The sequence below is a fragment of the Zonotrichia leucophrys genome, chromosome 10, assembly GCF_028769735.1.
Source record: "Zonotrichia leucophrys gambelii isolate GWCS_2022_RI chromosome 10, RI_Zleu_2.0, whole genome shotgun sequence".
NCBI classification, from domain to species: domain Eukaryota; kingdom Metazoa; phylum Chordata; class Aves; order Passeriformes; family Passerellidae; genus Zonotrichia; species Zonotrichia leucophrys.
The window spans coordinates 5,569,682-5,590,292 of record NC_088180.1 but is presented as its reverse complement, the minus strand read 5'-3'; the positions used below and the strand labels follow the sequence as shown (position 1 = coordinate 5,590,292).

Genomic DNA, 20,611 nt, shown 5'->3' with positions numbered 1-20,611 from the left:
AGAGAATGAGTTTTACAATTTTACACATGTCTATGTAATGGTGTTTATTCCACCTGGAAAAGTCAAACACTGAGAGATGTGTTATTCTTCACTGGGCAGGGGTGGCTGATGTGTCTGGCTGCAGGCTGGGAGCTGGCAGAGGTCACTGGTGTCCAGCCCCATTGTTGGCTGTGTGCAATTCTCAGTACTGTGGCAATGAACCCTTGAGCATAACTGCATTTTCAAAAACTTTTACCTCTTCTGGAAGTGTGGTACTTCTAGCGTTTGTGCTTCTAATTCTCTGCTTCCTAACAACTTGCTGATGCTGCCATGGCAAACTTCTGTATTGAATGCAGGTCCAAGCAGTGGGTTTACAGGATTTTACAGCTTTCTTGTTTACCCTGCTGAAACCAGGCAGAGAGCATGTTTTACTCTTCCCTCATAACTGCAGACAAAATTAAAAAAAAAAGTAGTCCTCACTGTGAGGGCTGTTTAAATCAGGCTGTTCCACTCTGTCCAAGTCAGACATGCCCAATGAGAACACACTGAGCTCTGTGGTCAGTGTGTGCTCTGTGCTCCACATCCCTTTGGCACAAGCACTGGGCTGTGTGATGCCCATCCAGTATCAGACACGTTTCACACACTAAAGGAAGGCCAAAGATGAGGAAATACCTGTCTGTGTGAGTGTAATAGTCTGAATGCCAAGCTTCAAACATAAGGTCAGCTGTTTCCTAAAAGACCATGAATTCCAGATCTGTGTTTCATTGCCTGTCAGATTTCTGAAAGCTCCCAGCATTCAACAGCTCCAGGAGGGTAACAGAAATGGTTGAGTTTTCTGGGTTTCCACAGCCATGGGCTTTCTGTTTCTTTCAAGTAAATATGTTTCAAGTACCTGTTGATAGCAATAAATTTTTGCTAAGCTTTTGATGCAGTTGGATATTTAGCGTTTACCAGAAATGCTGTATGCTGTTGATCTTTGTCTGCGACCATTTTCTATCCATAGCTTCTGCAGTGGCCATCAGCTCAATCCCAAGGCTGGCTGGGAGTCCCACTGTGTGAGCTGTTCTGTGGTGTGAGCTGCAGTTTTTGACATGATATTGAGTGCAACTTGATCCTGTTTATCCTGGTCACTGAACAGCCACCCCCATTTTCTGCTTGGCAGTTCTTGTTGTTGTCTGTCCTGTTTGCCATCAGTATCTTGAGACTGATTATTTGATGACAGCTGTCTTCTAATACCAGAAATGTGTGTTTCTGTCTGAAAGTATTTGTCAGTTTTTGCAGCTTTCTCAGCTCTGCATTTTATTACTGTCTTTTTTTAACCTATGAAATTTGTATTAAACTTTGCTGAAACCCTGCCAGAGTTCACTATTTGAGAGTAACTCTTGAAGATATTTAAAATACATTTTCCTGTAGAAAGAATAAGCTTTTGCAGACTAGCAGAGATCAGTAGACAACGTAGAGTGGAATAAAATATGACTTAATTCCCACTTACTAGCTTTCAATTGTTTTCTCAAGGATGTCTGTTCTTTGTGGTAATCCCTTATATTTGCTATTGTTTCATTTCCTGCTAGTTTCCCTCTTACAGCCTTTTTCACTTTAATTTCTGTGCCTTCCAGCAGGATGATATCACACAGGTAAAGTGCTGTTTATAAACACCCCCAAAACATGTGTACTTCCATGTCCATCCTGCCGCTCGTTGTCAAGTGTTGGTCGCAGTTCGTGTCCATGGTTTGTATGGCCAGACCTTGAAAGGGATGCAGAGAATTCTGCTGCTCAGCTGAGCTGCATCCCAGCATCAGATCTTTTCCTCCTGGAGCCCCTTCTGCCGTGTGTGAAACCTCTCCCTCGTGTCGTGTCCCACACAGTGTGTGCTGGTGGTTCAGCTGCTGTGCAGTGCCCTGTGTTTGCCTGCCCCGTTCTGGCAGGGCTGAGGGGATCCAGCTCCAGGGAGCTCCAGCACTGAGGGAACAGAGCTGCAAGTTCTCTGGTGCAAACCAGAGCTTGGGGCCCATGGCAGCATGGAAACAGTCTGGGAGAAGGTCAAGGAAGTTGTAAATTAAAGTGGTTTTGTTTCCAGACTGTAAAAATTACCCCAATTATTGACTCTTTTAGGAAGATGAGGGCAGTCCTGAGTTTGGTGGTCAAATAGGGTACAAAAGATGACCCAGCATACTCAGATATTTGTTTTCATTATGATAAATGTTTACAGGTTTTAGGTAATTATGTTGATGTTTGTCTTGCTTCCTTTTTTCCTAAAAGATTCTTCCGTGTATTTGAGATGGTAACAGACTGATGATTGCTTAGGGCAGAAGTTTGGAGTTTAATGGTTGGTATTCATGTTGTGTTACATTTTGGGAAATGGCTGTTGGAAGATCAGATGAGTTTAGACCAAATGACTGCAAGATAATTGTGGGTTTTGGTTTTTTCTGGTTTTCTTCCCTGTAAGCCAAACAGAGAAATGTCTGATAGTACTTGGTATGGCAGCTTCCCAGCTCACATGGAGGATGAAAGAGCATCAGATATTTCACATAACGAAGAGTAAATCAAACTGATGCCATGTCTCTGTTTCTCTGCTGTACCATGAGCAGAATGGAATGGCAGAAAGTCCTTGGTTGGCTGTAGGATGTAAGGAAATAACAAATTCTGCAGAGGAGGTTCTTTATTAATAGTTATGTGTGGAAATATCTCTGGAGAGCCCAGCAGCCAATACTTCACTTGACAAACAGGTGGTACTGGTCCTCCTGACCCTCTGCTGTGCTGTGCTATCACAGCTCTGACCTTTCAAACAACATACATAGAGGGAGTGTAATAAAACTGAGATGTAACTCAAGCTTTAAAACACAAAAGACCAGTATCATTTCTGTGGTAATGTAAATTCAGCAGAACTGCACCAAATTAAATTTCAAAAAGTGATAAATATAGAACTGTGATATTATAAATGAAGGTAATTTACTTTCTATTTGCTGGATCTCCTAAGCATAAACATTTTTCCTTTTATTTTACTGCTTCCCAAATCTTTATCATGGATTTAAACAAACAACAATGTAATGAGCCCACAGTACAAAAACATACATTGTCTTGTTCCAGCCCAAAAAAAAAGTACTTTCAGCAGAGTTTCTTAGCAGGCTTGTTTTAGAAGGTTGGAGCTAAAGATAAGTAATTTACTCATCCAAGAAAAATTATATGAGAGCAGAAGCTTGCCTGGGAAAGAAAAATTCTGTGGTTTTCGATTGTCTTTTAGTCCCCCTTTGATCCATGGGGACCAAATAGAGCCAGGTGTGGGTTGTGGGATCTTCAGGATGGTCCATATTTGATCTTGGATTAGTTCAGCCCTTTCCCAGACACTTCTGAGCGTTCCTGATATCAGTGGCTTCTTTAGATCCCTGCTCTGCTGGAAGCTGATGAGGTCTCTGTCACAAATGTTGATGTGGTTCTCAATATTATTGCTTTTTATTGTGCAGTGTAGTTATTTTCTTTTGGGTTTTGAGATGTGTATATGGAATAAATGTTTTTCTTACTTTCATACCAGTGCTTATAAGCTTTATACCACATTTAAGTGTGCAGTGTCTGTATCACCAAACCACAAACAGCTATTAAGAATATTTCATTTTACAAGAATAATAAAGAATAACTATAAACAGCCCCTTCACTGGAAGTGAAAAATGGGTGGGATATTTCCAGTTGTTTTATTCAAAACATAAGGTCCATGTAGTAGCCGGTTTCTAGGTAGTTTTGTTTGGGGATGTTTTGGGGATTGGTATTGGGGTTTTTTTCCTTCGCAAGTGCAAGGCAGTTCAGATTGGAAACAAAAACATGCAAATATTTGTTTTAGTAGCTATTTCTATTTTTCATCAGTTATTAAAATAGAACTGATTATGTGGGGCTACAATAAAACAATATACAATGTAGAAATATTTCTTGAAAAGACATTAAATTGTAAAGGTCTGTGTCCTGCATCCTAAGACTGACTGTCCTGAAGGCCCAAAGCCTCTCTGTCTTTAGTAAAACCTTGTGCTGTATTTTGGCAATCTGACTCACCCTCCTCGCTGATCACAAGTATTCTTATGCTCCCAGAAGTGCCTTTTTCATTTCAGCTTGGGTGTTAATGAATTTGGTGTTGGTTTTATTAAAATTGTTGATATTGGTGATGATATTTCTACCATCTGAAGGAACTTTACCTGTTGATTTCCAGTTTCTGCCGCAGAGGCCGCATTCTGCCAATCCTGACTGCATGACTCCACATGGGACTGTCCTGCACCAAACCCTGGATTTTGACGAGTTCATCCCACCAATCCCGCCCCCTCCCTACTACCCACCAGAGTACACCTGCACGCCCGTGGGGGAGGCACAGAGGTGATGCCCTGCCCTGTCCTTGCAGCCGGCTCAGGGCTGAGCTCTGGGCCTGCAGCTCTTTCCAAGAGCACAAACCCAAATCGTGTCCTTCACTTACACTGGGCTCTTCTTTGCCAGACAGATTGCATGTGGTGTTTAGCAAACTTGTTAGGTTACATCTGCAAATATTTGTGTTAAAGCATTGCTGCAATAGAGAAATGACTGACCTTAACTAAGACAAGGATAACAATGTCTGAGCTTTGAGCAAAGGTCCCTTTGCAAGTGATCCTTTCACAGTTAACATTATACATTTGAAGTTGAGTCTGAAATTTAATTTTTAAAGAAAATTATTGCAATTAATGTGTGTTAATTTGGACCAGTTGAGGATGTTTATGATGGTAAAGATGGCTGGCATCCTAAATAAAAAACAGTTGTTAAAGCTACCCTGAGAACCAGGGCTTCATTTTGGATGCCTTGTCTAATAAATTTCTTGAATGTATTTCTTTGTAGTGCATTGGCTTTGAATTCAGAAACGTATTTACATCACTGTGGTATAGGTAATAAATCAATGCCATTTCTTAATTGTTTGCTTGTTTATGTTTTTTTGTAGAAGTCTCCATTTGGACTTCCCTCATTCCCCATTTGGTGCTCTATATGAAGTAACCATTAATAGCCCAGGAATGCTGTATCCAAGTGAGCTGCCCCCTCCTTATGAGGCAGTGATTGGAGAGATGCCTGCCAGACAGGTGAGGAAAACCAAAGGAAATTCGTTATGTGGTCTTCACATTTTCATGGTGCAAAATAATTCTAGATAAACTTTTAAGAACAATCATTAGAAAATACTGTTATTCTTTAAAAACATTTTCCAGACCATTTTCTTTATAAGGGTTTAGCTAACAAATGTTACTTCCTATGCAGCAGCAGTGAGTAGTTCTCTAATGCTTAACCTTCTGATTGTTGCAGTTTTTAGTCCTCAGCTTCTGCAGTTATGTGGCAAGAAACTGCTACTGCTGAGAGTGCAGAACAGGTTTCAGCATCTTGCCTGTTCACCTCTGGCCACCTGAGCTCCAGAGCTGTTTGTTCTGATCACCAGTGAAGATGAGTGGTGACTTCATTTCTGATAGTGATAATAATGTGGTTTCTTACCAGGAGTGAGTTTATGTGAGCTTGGTGGTTGCTGTTCAGAGCTTGTGACAGGCTCTGTTCTCAGCACTGCAGCTCACTGGCAGCGAGAACCAAAGCCTACAGTGACAGCCACAGATTTTTCTTGACAACAAAAGCCCGCTTGTATTTTTTGCAATTAGTGTCCCAGCTGAGCTGTCTAAGACAGTTTTGGGTCTACAAGAAGAACAAAATGGAGACCTGAGTCCTTACATGCTGCAAATGCTCCCATAGAGCACAGTACAGTAGGAACTGAAATAATGAGATTTATAAATCCCTCAAAGGCAGGCTTGGCAATGGAAATCATGTCAGGGATTTAGCTACAAAAGTGCTTCTGGGAACCATTATGTAATAATGTCATAATTGTAAAACCTTTTACTGTGCATCAAGCAATAGGTTTTATTTGTTTTTAAATGGATTGAGGTCCTTAGAATTTTATTAAATTGTACCAAATTGGACTCGGTATTTCATGCATTTTATGGGCAACAAATGTCAGTGCTAATTTAACTGGTTGCATCCATGTAAAAATTGCTGTTGTCATGTGTACTGATTAGGAATTCCCATTTCATGACTATAAAAAAAAGTGGTTTTCAGTGTTTTTCATGCAGAGTATTGACTGGGATATAGAAAAGATAAGAAAAAACAGATCAGGATTCTGGGTGAAGCAAATCAATGACAGTGTTTTATAAGGTTTTCTAACCTGTAGGCTCTGCAGACTTGTTAAAAGCACAGGTTTTCTTCCTTTTTTCCATTGATGGCTTGGTGACTGTCTGAGGATGTGGAATTCAATAAGGTTTTGTTACCCTTGGCTGTGCAGGAGCCTGCATGAAACCATGTGCTGTTCCTGTGTGAACCCAAACTCTGACCTGGCTTCAACATCGCAGTGCTACCTGCTGCAATCCAAACCCTGGGTCTCCTTCCCCCAAGCAAGAGGGTTAAGCAATTCCAAATGCACAGAAAATACATTCAGCAATTATTCAGAGACAATGCAGAGCGTCAATAAATGTTTCAGCACAATCTTCCACAGATGTTTTCCAGTCAGTGATTAAGAAATTAAGTCAGTGATTATGAAAGTGCCTAGATTAAGAATTTATGAAAGCCCCTAGAATCCCTAGATTTTTAAAAAGAAACAAACACCATTAAAACATTACACCACTTCTTCCAAAAGGTAGTCAGTCTGAATTTTCTTCAGCAACAAAGACCATTTGTGAACATTTTTACTTTTCTAGTTAGTTACCAGAACTTCCACAGTTAGGTCCCAGGAACAATCTGTGATTTTGAGTGACACCACGTGTTACTTTTTACCACAGATGTGATACTCTGCTACAATCAAGAAAGATCCATTAAGAAATTTCCAGGGGAATTGTTTAAAAATATGAGTGATTTCACTTTTCTCAGTCCTCTATCCATCTCTTGCTGAGTTAAAATATTTCTGGTACTGTTCTTTGCTTGGAGTTTTATTTGCTAAACTTTAAATAATTTAAAAAACAAAATTGTATCAAAAGAAGTTTCCCGGTCACTGGATCATAGACGTGATAGATAGATAGGTAGGTAGATAGAAAGCAAACAAACAGTGAGCACAGTAAGTTATGCACAAATATATGTGCTTTAATCCACACGGGCATGTGAAATGGAAGCTCTTGCCCTAATAGCTTCAGACTAATTGTGTCACGTCCAATTTTTTAGGCCAGACACAGATTAAGTGCTTGACAGAAAGGTTTGCACAGAGGTGGCTGATGCTGATTTCTAGACTGTCACCAACCATAATAAACTCTACTAGTTAATTGTGGCCCTACAGACAGAAGTAGATATAATGCTTTCTGCTCAAGATGGTATCAGTTTCATTCCTTTCAACCTTTGTGTATTTTTTCTCTTTTTTGTTATGAGCTATTTATTGGAATCATTTTTTTGATAATTACATTCCCAAAGAACTGCTAAAAATCTATCAGTATTGGCAACAAGGTCCAATCCAAAGTCTAATCAAATCGGTAGAAAGAAAATTTCCTAAATTTCAGGTATTTATGGATTCAGTGTTCCCAGCAGGAATGAGTCTATATTTTGATCACATGATTCTCAAAAGTGAAGGGACGTTACCCCCTTAGATCCCCCCCTCAGAAAAAAGGTGAGTGGTAATAAATACTGTGTCCATGGAGCAATCTCCACCAGGCTGGAGAGCACCTGGGTGGCAACGATGTTAAAGGGCTTCAAAACACATTAACAGGTAACATCCTCACAAATAACGAAGTGAAAATACTGTGCTTGTTTTTGTGGTTTCTGGTTTTCTCTCTCCTATTTTAGGGTGATGTGGTGAACAAAAAACCAAGCACAGTATGAGAAAAGTAGACTGTAGAAAGAGAGATTGCTTTTACTCAACTCAGATATTAAGTTTAGTAGTGTGAGCCTGCAGCCCTAAGGGCCTGTGAATTCAAGATGAATTTACCTTGTAGATTCAGGAAAAATGTAAAATTGCATTGAGCTTGTGCCTTTGCCCTGCATTTGCTCCTGACCCAAAGATGTGAAATACTTTAAATAGCTTTCAGTCTGAATAGCAGCTCATATGAAAGTGCCTCAGCATTTTCAGGTGTGTCCTTCAGATCCTGAGCACTGCACTTTGCTTGGTGAGCTGCAGGTCAATGATCTCTTTCATTCCAAATGTTCATTTAGGTCACTGGTGCTGCTCAGCAAGTGTCTGAACCGAGCCTGGGGGAGAGGAACACGACCCCGGACTTCGGCACCCAAGGTGATCGTGGCTTTGCGTTTGTCTCCTTAGAGAGGGAAGTGGGAGCTTTGAGCAGACTTTCTCTTGTCTTCTCTTCTGCCCTTCCTAGTGGTGAAGGAATCATTTGATTTAAGGTTATTCATGGCAAGAAGGGTCTTGTCACAGTCAGAGGCTGGGGCTGGAAGTGCAGAGCAGAGTTTTGCTAGACAGAGCTCTAGTCAAGCCCTTTGAGGTGGATCTGGTGACTGTTGTTTCTCTTCCAAGAGTCCTGCACATTCCTTGCAGCTTGTGTCTCATTGTCAGCAGCCATGGGGGCTTCCTGACCCTCACACTCCTCCTCCAAAGAGTAGATTCCTCCATGGCTTCCAGGAGCTGAATTGGAAGCTTGCTGCCTGAAGCACAGATGTTGGGGATGCAAGTAGATGAGCACAGTACAGGGCCTGTGTATTTAAAGTTCAAAAGTCAGTATCAAGAACAGCACAAAAATGTCTTTGCTGAAGGACACTAGAAAGAAGTAAATTACTTGTGTGTTTTTTACTTTGGCATTCTTCATCTGAGAGCTTTTGAGTTCTTACTGATAAAAGAATTTATAGATTGCTCAATTTAAGTCAGTCTACAGAATATGGGGAGGGAGAAGATTGGGAGGGCGGGCAAGAAGTTTGTATTTTTCTCTGAATCTCTTGTTTTGCAGTTTCTGTGGAGAGCACCTCTCTGATGGTCTCTGAGGCTGTTGATGTCCCAGACTGTAGCTACTCCTCTGAAGATCTTTGTTCGCTGGAAGTTCAAGGATCTCTCCAGTCTGCAGATCTTTCTCCCTACTGCATAACCCCCAGGGGGGCTGCAGAGCAGAGCTGCAGTGCCCTGGATTGCCACCCTCGCTGCAGGTGTCACAGAACTCGCTCTGAGGGCTTTCCTGATGAGGGTGACAGCTCCCACAGCCCAGCCTCCACAGACAGGTCCCAAGGACAGGAAAAGAGCTGTGCCCACGGCAGGTCCTTGGACTGGTCCTCAGGGAATTACAGCCCCTCAGAACGAGAACTGCAGAGTTCTGCTCAAGAGAGCAGTGCCACGCCGCCTTTGAAGCAGAAGAAAACCTGCTGTGTGGACTGTCACCAGCCCCCTGCCACTTTGCAGAGCTCTCCCTGTTTTGGGCCAGCAAACACTTCAGCAGGCGGCCCCGAGGCTGCTGTCCAGCAGCAGCGCCTCAGCAAGCCCCCAGCCCCAGCCATCGTCCGCTCCAGCAGCGCCCCCGTGTCCTGCTCCTCTGCCACCGAAGGTAGGTGTGGCACACAGGGCAGCAAAGCACTGGGGTTGATTGGTGCAGCAACTGGCGCTGCTGGAAATTCCATGCAGTGTTCCTAGGAGGGTTGTCTTAGGTGAGAAGGCTTTAGCTCCATGCATATTTCCTAAATTTGTAAAAATTTAAGAATGGAAATGGAAAAATTGACAGAGTGAAAATAATTTTGGCTTTTCTAAATTTCAGCATTCTTTCTGCACTGCTCAGAAAACCATGTGTTGAGTAGCTTTTCCCACCTCTCTATTACTGTTCTACTGAGAGGCTAAACTGAGAAGTGCAATGGCAGCTGGGGTTTATTTAGGAGACTCCTCCTGGAGCTGTCACGCTTGTTGTACATCAGGATGTGATTCCTCAAGGTGACACTGACATTGGCAGTATTGGGGCATGTCACAGGCAGCCACTGTGACCAGTGGCAGCTTGGGGGTGTATGGTGAAAAGTTTTGAAGGACAAATGAACATGAGGCACATGACAAGATGATAAAGGAAAAGGAAAGCTTTTGGCTGTCATGGATAAGTCTCTTCTGTTGTGGATCTCCTTTTAGAAAAGTAGGGAGGAGGAGATGTTAGCTGAACAGTGTATCTTCATAAAAATATGCTTGTTAGTGAAAAAGAAAGGGTTGATTTAGTAGAGGATAGTAGCAGGAATGGGGAACTGCCTAAACTCTTTGAAAGGGATCTAAGTTGTTTGGAGAGATTCAGAAGGGGAACCTGGAGAAGTGGCTTGAAAGTAAAAGCTTTTTAAGATGTCGTGGGTTGTGCTGCTACAAGATCTGTTCACCAGGCTTTGTAAGGGATCCAGAGGAAGAATTGTGTGACTAGCTCAGAGCAAAAGGAGACAAAATATTGAGACACCATGTTCCATTTAGGATGATGTTTTGGTTCTATTGCACTTCTTGCATCTTTATAATTTCATTTCAGAGACTTCATACTTAGCTCAATAATTGAATGTCTTTTACCTTTAGAAATGTAGCCTCTTCATCTGGGCCAGGAAAAGTGAATCTTTAATCTAGAAGTCTGCATTTATTTTATGACATTTAATCTGCTAGGACATATGTGCAATGAAGCTGCCAGTAAGCAGACTGTAAGTAGGAATTTCTGAATCCTTTCTGCTGTGTGAAAGTCAAGAAGAACAAACCCTTTCTCTTCTGGACGGGGCTCTGCAGGGTTCCAGAGCTGTGCTCCATATGCTCATGGAGCAGTGTTGGCCGTGGGCAGCCGTGCCCCCGTGCTCCAGCTGCCTCTGGACACCTGGTGGGACAGATGCCCTCCTTTCCTTCTTAATGTGTCCTAAATACATTTATCTTCTCTTCTGCAAAAGTGGCATGGAGGGACACCAGTTGGGCTTTACTGAGATTAACTGGGCTGAGCAAAGACTGGTGTGAAGAGGCAGAGAAAGTTCCAGAGATGCTGACACCCAGGGGAGGGGGGGCAAGAGCAGGGACTCGGAGGGACCTACTTTGCACCTACAGAGACATTTCCTATGAAATCCTTCAGGGAAGGATTGACTTGAGACTCTGGTTAAGCCTAGATGTATTTCTTCATACACCTGTTTGGCAAACTAGTTTGAAATATTTTACTCTGTGAAGGTTTACATTGCGTCCCCTTCCTCTACTTTTCATTGAACCTGATTTGGAAATCATAGGTGGTTTAGAAGGAGCCCAATTCTAGTAACACATTCTGGCTGTTTGTAGCTGCCCTGAAGCGTATTTTTCCTAAACTGTGACAAACAGCTGAAGCTCTTTACAGTCTTTGTAAGTTTCAAAAGGCATTTGATCTGGATTTTTCATGACTGACTGTTGATATTCACTGCAGGCTTTTCAAATACACCTACAGGATTGAATAACAGGCAAAGATAAAGGGAACCAACTGAGCTCCCTCAACCAACACACAAGAAAAAGTGCTTTGGGTTTTTTCAGTAACATACACCTACTTTTAAAAATTGTCCTGGAGTAAAAGAACTGGTCAAGTGGATGTGACTTTATGAAAGACAGATCTGTAACTACACATTGTTAATACTAATAACTGTGGATTTTGGAGAACTGAGGCTGGAGGAGCTTTGGCCATGTTCTCGAAAAGGAAAATACAGTGATCAGATTGTAGCTGGGGCTTGGGTTTTTCTTAAGACACTGCCTTTCTACTATAAGAAAAAATTACTAATTTATTTTCTGCCTCACCTCCAAGCCAACGTGAAGAGGTTTGGAAGCACAACCTTGACATTTACTGTGTAGATTTCTGTGAAATGGATTTTGAATTGCACTGTGATTGCACTGCCCATAGTTTGGAACAGAAATTATTTGACATGGGGATGGTGCATATGTACAACAGGACAGTGACACAACAGCAGTGAGATCTAATGGAACCAGTCTTCCAGGCCCTAAAACAGAATTCATTTCCTTCAGGCACATCTTGACCTGATGGGGTGTCTATATGGTATAGTCAAATAATTCTCCCACTAAACCCTTTTAAGTAAACTTGGGGTTTTTTAAATACCTGTCATTCCTAGTGGAGAAATTATAAATTAAGGTTTAGTTTAATACTTGATTTTGTACTCACTGTGTACTCCCTGAAAAACATAAAAATGGTGAGTTCACATACCACTGTCAGACATAGTTCCTTTGTAAAAGAAATTACTTAAAAGTGAATAGTTTGCACATTTTTTCTGCCTTTTCCCTGTAAAGTTTGTCATGGCAAAGTCAGACAAAATCAACTCCTAGCACAGATGTTTATTACAATAAACTTCATTTATAATCAGCTGTGATAGACCATGTGGCTGTACCAGTTAAGTGCCTGAGTGATTATTGTAGTGTTTGTGTTCCAGATAATTCAGGGTCATGTCCAGTGGTGTAGTTTTGACTTGCTGCAAGTACATTAAACTGTTTAGTAATGGATGGGAAGACACAACCTCTGAAGTGTCTCCTCTTAATAACCATGCCATGATTCATGTGCTACAGTACTTAAGCATAATAGAACAAATTAAAGACAGAATAGAAGCTGTCTCTCTTAATTTCTTACAGATTTGCTATGTTTTTAGCATCTTACATTTGTTTCCTTCATTTAATTATTCACTCTACCAGAGAGGATTATGCCAGCTTTTCATTATAAACTGTCCCTGGAGATATGGAAGAAAACCTCTCCTAAGCTACCTTGAAGTTCAAAACCATTTTCAGTCTTGGAAACAGATTAACAACCAAATGTGAGGGTTTATTCCATCTTGTCAGAAATGAAAAAACTGCAGGTGGTAGTTACTGTACAGTGTGATCTCATCATCATTGATCCTCATGCTGGAATCCCAGAAACTGTCATTAGATGGCATCCAAAGCTGTTTTGGATGCCTCATAACCACTTGTTATTGATTGGCTCATCAGGTACCACCCTGCTCATCTACCCATTCATTTAAACAATGGTGTGTTACATTTGTACTGAAAATAATGATAATATATTTTTAAAAGGAGGAGAAATATTGAATAAAAATGCTGGTTTTGTAGAAATTAGAAGGATTAATCTTTCTCATTTTTCCCATTTTCCAATATAAACTCTGTCCACCCAGGAAATACAGAAAAGGTCTGAGGTCTGCCTCTATAGGGAGCTTGCCATAGTTTCAGCACTTAAAGATGAAATATTTAGGATTACAGAGGAAACCATAAAACATGAACTCTGTCTTCCTCTTTGTATCTGTGTAACAACTCATAAGGCATCTCTGGGTGTAGTAGCCTCTCTTTATGAATGGACATCTTGAAAGCAGGATTTCCTTTGAGTAGTTTCATTCTGTAAAGGAGATAATAAAATGTTCCAGTGTATTTTTCCTTGCTTTGGGGAGGACAGCAGGGGTTGACTTTGCTCTTTCTGTCTGCCTTTGGTTGAAGGTGATAATTGTGCCTGGACTTCTGTGTGCAGGCAGTGCCAAGATGCAGGATTATCTCCAGCTACAGGAGAAACAGGTGAGAATTGGTTTTCTAAAGCACAGGATGGGTCTCCTTTTTTTTCTTTTAAAAATAATGAAAAGCTTCTGAGAGAGAAATGAGCTTTGAAAAATCTCGGGCAGAAAAGCCAGGTAACAGCATAAATGTATGGTGTACAATGCTGATGGAACCTGCCTTGAATGAAAGTAAACGTTTTGAATTCGGTCCTCTGGTTTAGATCAGCATTTTTGCTTTCTCTGTTTCTCACTAATCTCTCTTGCATATAATTTCCAAGGCCTAGAAATAGGCAGAACTTTAGCCTTAAAGCTGGGGTGAGGGGCTGGGCCTAAAAGAGTATGAGTTGCATGCAACACAGAGTAGCTGGTGGGTTTCCTTAGCATTAATGTCAGTTGAAGTCCTTGAAGGTGGACACAAAAATGTCTGGTTTGTGAAGTTCTTTAATTTCCCACGCACTCATCCTCAAGGCACTGCTCCTTGGCCATGGGAAGGTCTTACTCCTGATTACTCCTAGTTACTCCTGGTTAAAATTACCCATTTTGTAATGTTTCCTTGATTGCATGTTTTTGCTACTCTTCAAAAAAAACAGACATTTTATGACAAAGTAGAAACTTTGTGACAATATTTGTTTTGCCTTTTTTTCTTTTTTCTTTTTTTAAACTATTACTTTAAAGATATTCTTCCCCCCCTTTTTTAGTTCCTGTCTCTGGTTCTCATATGGCTGCCTCTGCTTGCCAGCATTCTTTGAGCAGTTTTCTACCAACTGGAAAACAGAGGGATACAAGGAAAATTGATCTGCACCTAAAGCCAAAGGCTTTTCACACCGTCTCGAAAGAGCGGCCACGCTCCTTAGTGGACCTTAAGGCCTATAAAGACACAAAAATTTTAGTGGCAAAATTTTTGGAACATTCAAACTGTAATCTCCCTCCAGAAGTGCGTCACGTAGTGAACAGCATACGGTCAGTCATTAAATCTGATGAGAGACACATGGAAGAAGCCATCTTCAGTGCCAATATCATAGACCAGGTAGGCCACTGATGTTCTAAAGGTGTGTCCAGTTTCCATAGACAAATGCCTTATATAAATGTTTTTGCAGTTTAAGTTCTTCAGACAATTCCTACAGAAGCTCTTTTATAGTTACATGCCATTAGTAAGAAAGAATTTCTATTTATTCGGCAGCAATACATTTTACGCTGCAGTTCAGACAGAGAGCCTGGCTGTGCTTTCCAGGTGCCCAGTCCTGAGCCCTGACCAGCTGCAAGGACAGAAGCAGGAGTGGTTCTGGTGGGCTGAACCTCCTTTGGAAGAGTTTCAGTGTTAGCTTAAATGAAATATTATTCAGCCTTTCCTTACCCCGTTTTCCCCATTCTTTCCTCCTCCCCTCCTGCCTTTCCCGCAGGTGATGACGAGCTCCCGGCAGGGCGCGGGCGGCTGCAGGAAGCGGCTGCAGGGGGATCTGCACCTGCGGAGCTGCGGCGCCCTGAGCTCCGCCGCGGCCCCGGCGCGCAGCCGGACCCCGCTCAGCCGCGCCCTGGAGCGGGAGCGGCCGCACAGCCTCATCGGGGTGTGCCGGGAAACCATCCTGTGACCGGGGTGTGCCGGGGAACCCTCCTGTGACCGGGGTGCCTGGGCAACCATCCTGTGACCGGGGTGTGCTGGGGAACCCTCCTGTGACCGGGGTGCCTGGGCAACCATCCTGTGATCGGGGTGTGCTGGGGAACCCTCCTGTGACCGGGGTGTGCTGGGGAACCATCCTGAGACCGGGGTGCCCCGGGAAACCATCCTGTGATCGGGGTGTGCCAGGCAACCATCCTGTGATCCGAGTGCCCCGGGAAACCGTCCTCTCCTCTGAGAGGGTCAGCAGGTATGTCATGGCAGCTGGGAGCTGTGGAAGAAACCAGGACTGGGACAAACAGAGCTAGTGGATGATTAGGAAAAAGTGTCTTCCTTTGGAATTCCACTTTTTTCCCCACAGCAGGATGAGAACGGCTGTTTTTCTGAATGTAAATTTCAGCCTTGATTTTTGCAAACTTTTAATCGATTTATTAGTGAAGATATAACAAGTGTTTTCCCAACCAGAAATGCATTTATTTCACTGTACTTACAGAAATGCTACTGATGCTGCCCAGCATTTCTTGAAAACCATTGCAAACCCACCAGAGACTGGCTGTACAACTTAAAAGTTGTATTTATTTAATGTACCTCAAAGTGTTTTAACTATCGTCAGTGTTTTAATAAAAAAGTATTTCTGGACTTTGCCTTTTCAACACTGATTTGGATACAAACATAAAGGTGATTTATACACACGTACACAGTGCTGCTTCTAATCCATTCCTGCAGTGTCTGTCATTCCAGACTAACTGATCTGTCCAGTTGAATCTGCTCCCCCCTCCCAGGGCTGCCCTTTTAAGCTGCAGCACTTGCTGCAGTGTGGTTTATTCCTGCTCTGTTCTGAATGTGCACCACTTCAGTCCTGCAGTAGTGTGTGACCAAGAATTGATGGTAAATCCTCTGCAGAGTGTGACCAAAAGATGCATTAGGGAAGAAGACTGAAATTCTGCATTTTTCACAAACTTTTTACCAACAGCAACTGATTGGAAGTTAGAAGAATTTTTATCTAGCAGAGCCTTGAGTATTTTCAAAAAGAATTGTAACTCTAATTCATAGTTTTGACAATTTTATTACTAAAACATATTATTGTGGTTCTGCTGTGTTTATGATTTATTTAACATTGATCTTTTAAAAAATATCAAAAAGTAAATATTGACACTGATTTCATTACCAGCATAAACACAGGTCTGCCAGCAACATCTTCCAGTGCAAGCTTCATCCTGGCTCTTTCAGAGGAAATTGGAAAGGCCTTAAAGAGAAGGTTCTCATAAAGAACCTACCACAGGTTGATGTTTCGGGATTTTAATTTTTTTGCAGCAGTGCTTGTCAGTAGCCTTAGTTTCCATTTGAGGTTTAATCATATACTGGTTTCATTTGTGTCACTCTGAGCTGGGCAGACATCCTGTGAAAAGGTCACAAAGGAATGTAGCTGAAGATTGGTAGTTTAAGTTTTACAGATTCATCCATTTTAATGTATTTTAATTATAGCATGCTTCTGTATTGATGTGAAGTTACAGTGACATCCAGTGGCAACAAGGTATGCTAATTGAAAGCTTCTACTCTCAAGATCATAATGATACACAAATTCCTAATTCAAGAGAATATTTCCTTTTAAAAAAAAATCTGTGACCTTTGCAACTGCACTTAGATGAAGAATTAAATGATCTTCTACTTGCAATTTTTTTACTATGTAAAGTTACACAACAAACAAAATAAGCAAGCTTCCTTTCTTATTTCAGATTTATTAGTGATAGGTTAATTCTTTCCTAAGGTCAGTTGCATGCAACACACTACTCCTTGAAGTACAGTCATCTAAAGCTCTTTAGTTACTGCATGGTAAGGCTTCTTAAGTCACAGTGTATTTTCTTCAAGGCCTTGGCCAAAAGAAAAAAAAATAGACAAAGTTACACCAATTAACATTTATGTCATAAGGAATACAACTTTACTACTAGGTTTTTTATCTACACACATTCTAATACTGCTGATGGTGCTAGGTTATTTGTCAAAACAATTTACATTCAGAACACATTGCCTTAGGAATAAGAATGCTTTATAAAAGACAGAAACAGGTAAGCATGGCTTTCCCATTTTGAGCTATTATGAACAAAAAGGTAATATGCAAAAATTAAAGAAAAAAAAACCCCAGCCCAACACATACATTACACAACCTGTGCAATAAGTTATCCATGAAACAACTCTGTTAAATCATAAAAATCACAAGCATTAAAAATAAATATGTATCTAAATAAATATTTTGATTTTAATCTTGTGGCAATTATTCTTTATTTAGCATATGAAACACTTGTTACATGTTTATGTTCACACCTTGCCAAACAGGTTACACTTGTCATAACAATACCAAGTACTACAGTGGTTTTCTTTACAGTAGAGTCTAAAAGTTTGAACTGCACACATTCCTTTCCACTGAAATACCATCAATTCAGCACCAGATTTAAAATTATGCAAAGTCATCAGTATTGGACCACTTTATGGGACTGGGATTTTTTTAACTTGAGGCAGCCAGAACTTCCTCTAATTGCTTCTCTCTGCCATCTCCTGCAGTCTCATTCATCAAATATTCACATTCACTGTGTTATCAAACAAGACAGACATACATCACTCCACATAAAGGTTACAAATAAATATGTTTTAAGTTCTATGAGAAAAGAGTTTAGAAGATGTTCAAAATACTTAAATGTTTACAAAGATTTTTGTCTGTGATTATTGTCCTTGACCATCCTTCTCAACACTTTTTGTCAAAGAAATAGAAAGGAAGGAGAGAAAAGGCAGAGACACCTGTCTGTTCCTTGTTCTGGAGTCCTCAGGTCAGCTTCCAGGCCTTTCATTCATACAAAATACAAAATTCTCTTCAGTTATGACAGCTTCAGCTTGGATGGAAGATGTTAGATGTACAGGGGGGTCTCTTGACCTGTTAGGAGCCTGAACATGGCAGCTGGCATAGTCTTCATGTGAATCTGTCAATTGATTATACAGACATTAATAGAGCTAGTACTAGTTTAAAATAATCCAGAAGGCCCCATCTGTTTCTCCCTGTGGTCAAAGTGCATTTTTTGTCCTGGCTTCTATAGATCTTTTTCCTAGAGTTTCTAGTTCAAAGTTCTCTGGTTTTAGGATGCTGGTTTGCTGTCTTTGCTTTTTTTTTTTTTTTCCATGTGGTTTGGGGTTTTTTGTTTGGTTTTGTTTTGTTTTTTAATTTATTAATGACAATTACATGATGTGACATCATATAGTTTTAAAAGCCACCTAAACACTTTTTGTTGATATACCTTGCTCCAATTACAGTAAAGTTTACAGGCCTTAAATAATAAGTAGCACAAACCTCTCTGAAAATTCATTCTGCTGTTCTGATATTAATGGAACTTAATGGATAGATTTGTATTCTATCTTCCTCTCTGTGGGAATGTCATTTCATATTTTCACCTAATTACAATATGATCTTCTGAACACAGAACTTGGACTTTGGCACCTGGTGTTCAAATGCCAATCAAGAGTTTGGTGGAACAGTTTCTCCTATGGCTAATGTCCAACCATGACACTAATGTACTTCAATTCCTTCCTCAAGGAGTCCTGGGGCTCCAGTCCCCAGTGCCAGAGGATTTCACAGACTGACAGAGCCCAAGGCTCAGGTAATCAGGTCTCCACCAGAACTGGACTTATTGGACAGCACAAGAAGAAGAAAGGGAAACTTTACTGACTGATAACACAGACCCTGACCAGCTGCCTTGGTATCTTCTCTTCAGGCTGTAAAGAAGAAAAGTTTCATGCTGTTTTCCTATGTTAGGTGAGAAGTTACACAGTGAAGGGGGACCATGGAGGGGCTGTTGGAATCTACAGCTTTGCTCCTGACAAGGAGCACATACTCTATTATGATTTGTCAGGTATCATTTCCCAGGAGGACACCAGCTGTCTCTGATTTTTGTCAGAGGAACTAGTTGGAGATCTGGCCAGGGTTCTGTACTTAGACTACCATTAAATTCAAGAGGGATTTTGAAAAACTGGACAATCTTGCTTATTCATTGCTGATCTCGCTAGAAGTACTGGAGAGAGGTGACTTAACTTACTTCCAAGGTAAGTTGGAGATTAAATTATTAAAATGTATATTGGTTTGCATCTTTCAGACCTAGTAATTCATTTCTATGGCAGATGCTGTAGTGATAAGAGACATCTTCACAGCCAACATCCCTGAGTGATTTCTTCCTTTAATCACTTGATTTAATTCAGACAGTAGGTTGAAGGTATAGAAATTCAGGAATTCTTAAAAATGAATGGAAAAATGCAGTGAATGTGCATCATTAGTTGTTAAAAAAACCCCAACTGTTAATTGTTTCTTATTAGTGCCAAACCTAATTTACTGAATTGGTGAATTTATTGCTGTGTTGACACACTTTTCCACTGAAACATACATTTTTTCAACTCTTTTACTTCCTTGCTAAAGGCTTTGTTCCCTTACCTCTCCCACTGAGTTGGACAGTGCTTGCACTATCTTCTCATGGGCCGTGGCCACCACGCTCTGCCCGTTGATCTCGATGATCCGGTGTCCCACTCTCACGCCGCCCCTCTCTGCTATCCCACCTCGCATCAGGCTGCAAATCTGCCAGGAGAAAGCAATGGTTACTGAGGTTTAGAAATACCATGTGGCTCTCGCTGGGATTTAATGAGTGGTGTCACTGTCAGGATTCCAGAAGATGCTTGTTGAAAGTATTAATCAATGAGTTTTTAAATGTTACTTTAGGGTTTGTTAGAGGGAGGTTTTTTTCTGAGATTTCTGCCTGTTATAATTTTCATTTTTAGTCTCCAATTGGGAACATAAAGATACCTTCCACAGTGATACAAGTTGTAGCCACACAAACGTGGAGACAGAAGGAGAGAGATTTATGCACCTCCTGTGCCCCTGCAGGCGAGGAGGGAGCTCTGCCCTCCAGGGTCTCGGCTTCCCTCTGCACTGCTCGGTGCTGCTGCCACAGGGAGCTCAGGATAGAGGAGCCAAGTTCAGCCATTCTTCTTTAACTGGCAGCTGAGGTTCCAGTAAAGAGCGTGGCACAATTCTGAATGTTATGACCCCTACAACAGGGTAATAATTCTACAAGAAAAATAATTCTACATTCAGCAGACACAGTCCCAGCAGACATTGCTACCTAAAGTATTTTGAGGTTGCAACATGCATAGAGTGCAGGCAGAAAGAGAAATCTCAATCTGGTGTGGAGTTGAGAGTGTTTCCTCCTTAGCAACAGTATCTATGCTGCAAGGGGACCCACCCTGGCAGGCCAGACTGCTGTGCATTAGATAGAAATTGCTGGCAAATTATTTCAAATTACTAAGTCCATGAATCACACAAGGCAGATAATGTACAGCCCCAACCTCTGGAACTAAGCAGACTTTATCAGCATTGGGATTTACCTTTTGTTGACTGAGAAAAACCAGTTCTTGGAGGAAAAGAAATGAGTGCTGGAGCATCAGCTAATGCCTGTTTCTGCAATTACTGGCAATGGTTAGAATGATATGCCAAGAATCATTATTTGCTGTGATCTGGTCGTTTGTTCAGAGCTAAATACAAGTATGGTAAGATGGGCTTGT

General features: G+C 41.2%; 2 protein-coding genes across 8 annotated transcripts in view; one reads left to right on the top strand and one right to left on the bottom strand.

The window, feature by feature from the left end:
* Window positions 1-15,658, top strand: part of ENTREP2 (endosomal transmembrane epsin interactor 2) — an 84,240-nt gene extending 68,582 nt beyond the window's left edge. Inside the window, exons 6-13 of one of the 4 annotated variants that reach the window (XM_064722322.1) lie at window positions 1,599-1,613; window positions 4,172-4,332; window positions 4,922-5,057; window positions 8,137-8,212; window positions 8,883-9,467; window positions 13,352-13,426; window positions 14,103-14,431; window positions 14,805-15,658. In XM_064722322.1, coding sequence (XP_064578392.1) covers window positions 1,599-1,613; window positions 4,172-4,332; window positions 4,922-5,057; window positions 8,137-8,212; window positions 8,883-9,467; window positions 13,352-13,426; window positions 14,103-14,431; window positions 14,805-14,993 — 1,566 coding nt within the window. In that variant the 3' untranslated portion in view covers window positions 14,994-15,658. Of the gene's footprint in view, window positions 1-1,595; window positions 1,614-4,171; window positions 4,333-4,921; window positions 5,058-8,136; window positions 8,213-8,882; window positions 9,468-13,351; window positions 13,427-14,102; window positions 14,432-14,804 lie in introns of all 4 variants that reach the window. The other 3 variants (XM_064722324.1, XM_064722321.1, XM_064722323.1) reach the window with 3 other exon arrangements.
* A 1,080-nt stretch (window positions 15,659-16,738) lies between these two features.
* Window positions 16,739-20,611, bottom strand: part of APBA2 (amyloid beta precursor protein binding family A member 2) — an 81,183-nt gene continuing 77,310 nt past the window's right edge. For all 4 annotated transcript variants that reach the window (XM_064722318.1, XM_064722316.1, XM_064722320.1 and 1 more), the window contains 2 exons: window positions 19,488-19,628; window positions 16,739-17,991 (listed from right to left, as the gene is read on the bottom strand). In XM_064722318.1, coding sequence (XP_064578388.1) covers window positions 17,920-17,991; window positions 19,488-19,628 — 213 coding nt within the window. In that variant the 3' untranslated portion in view covers window positions 16,739-17,919. The remainder of the gene's footprint in view (window positions 17,992-19,487; window positions 19,629-20,611) is intronic.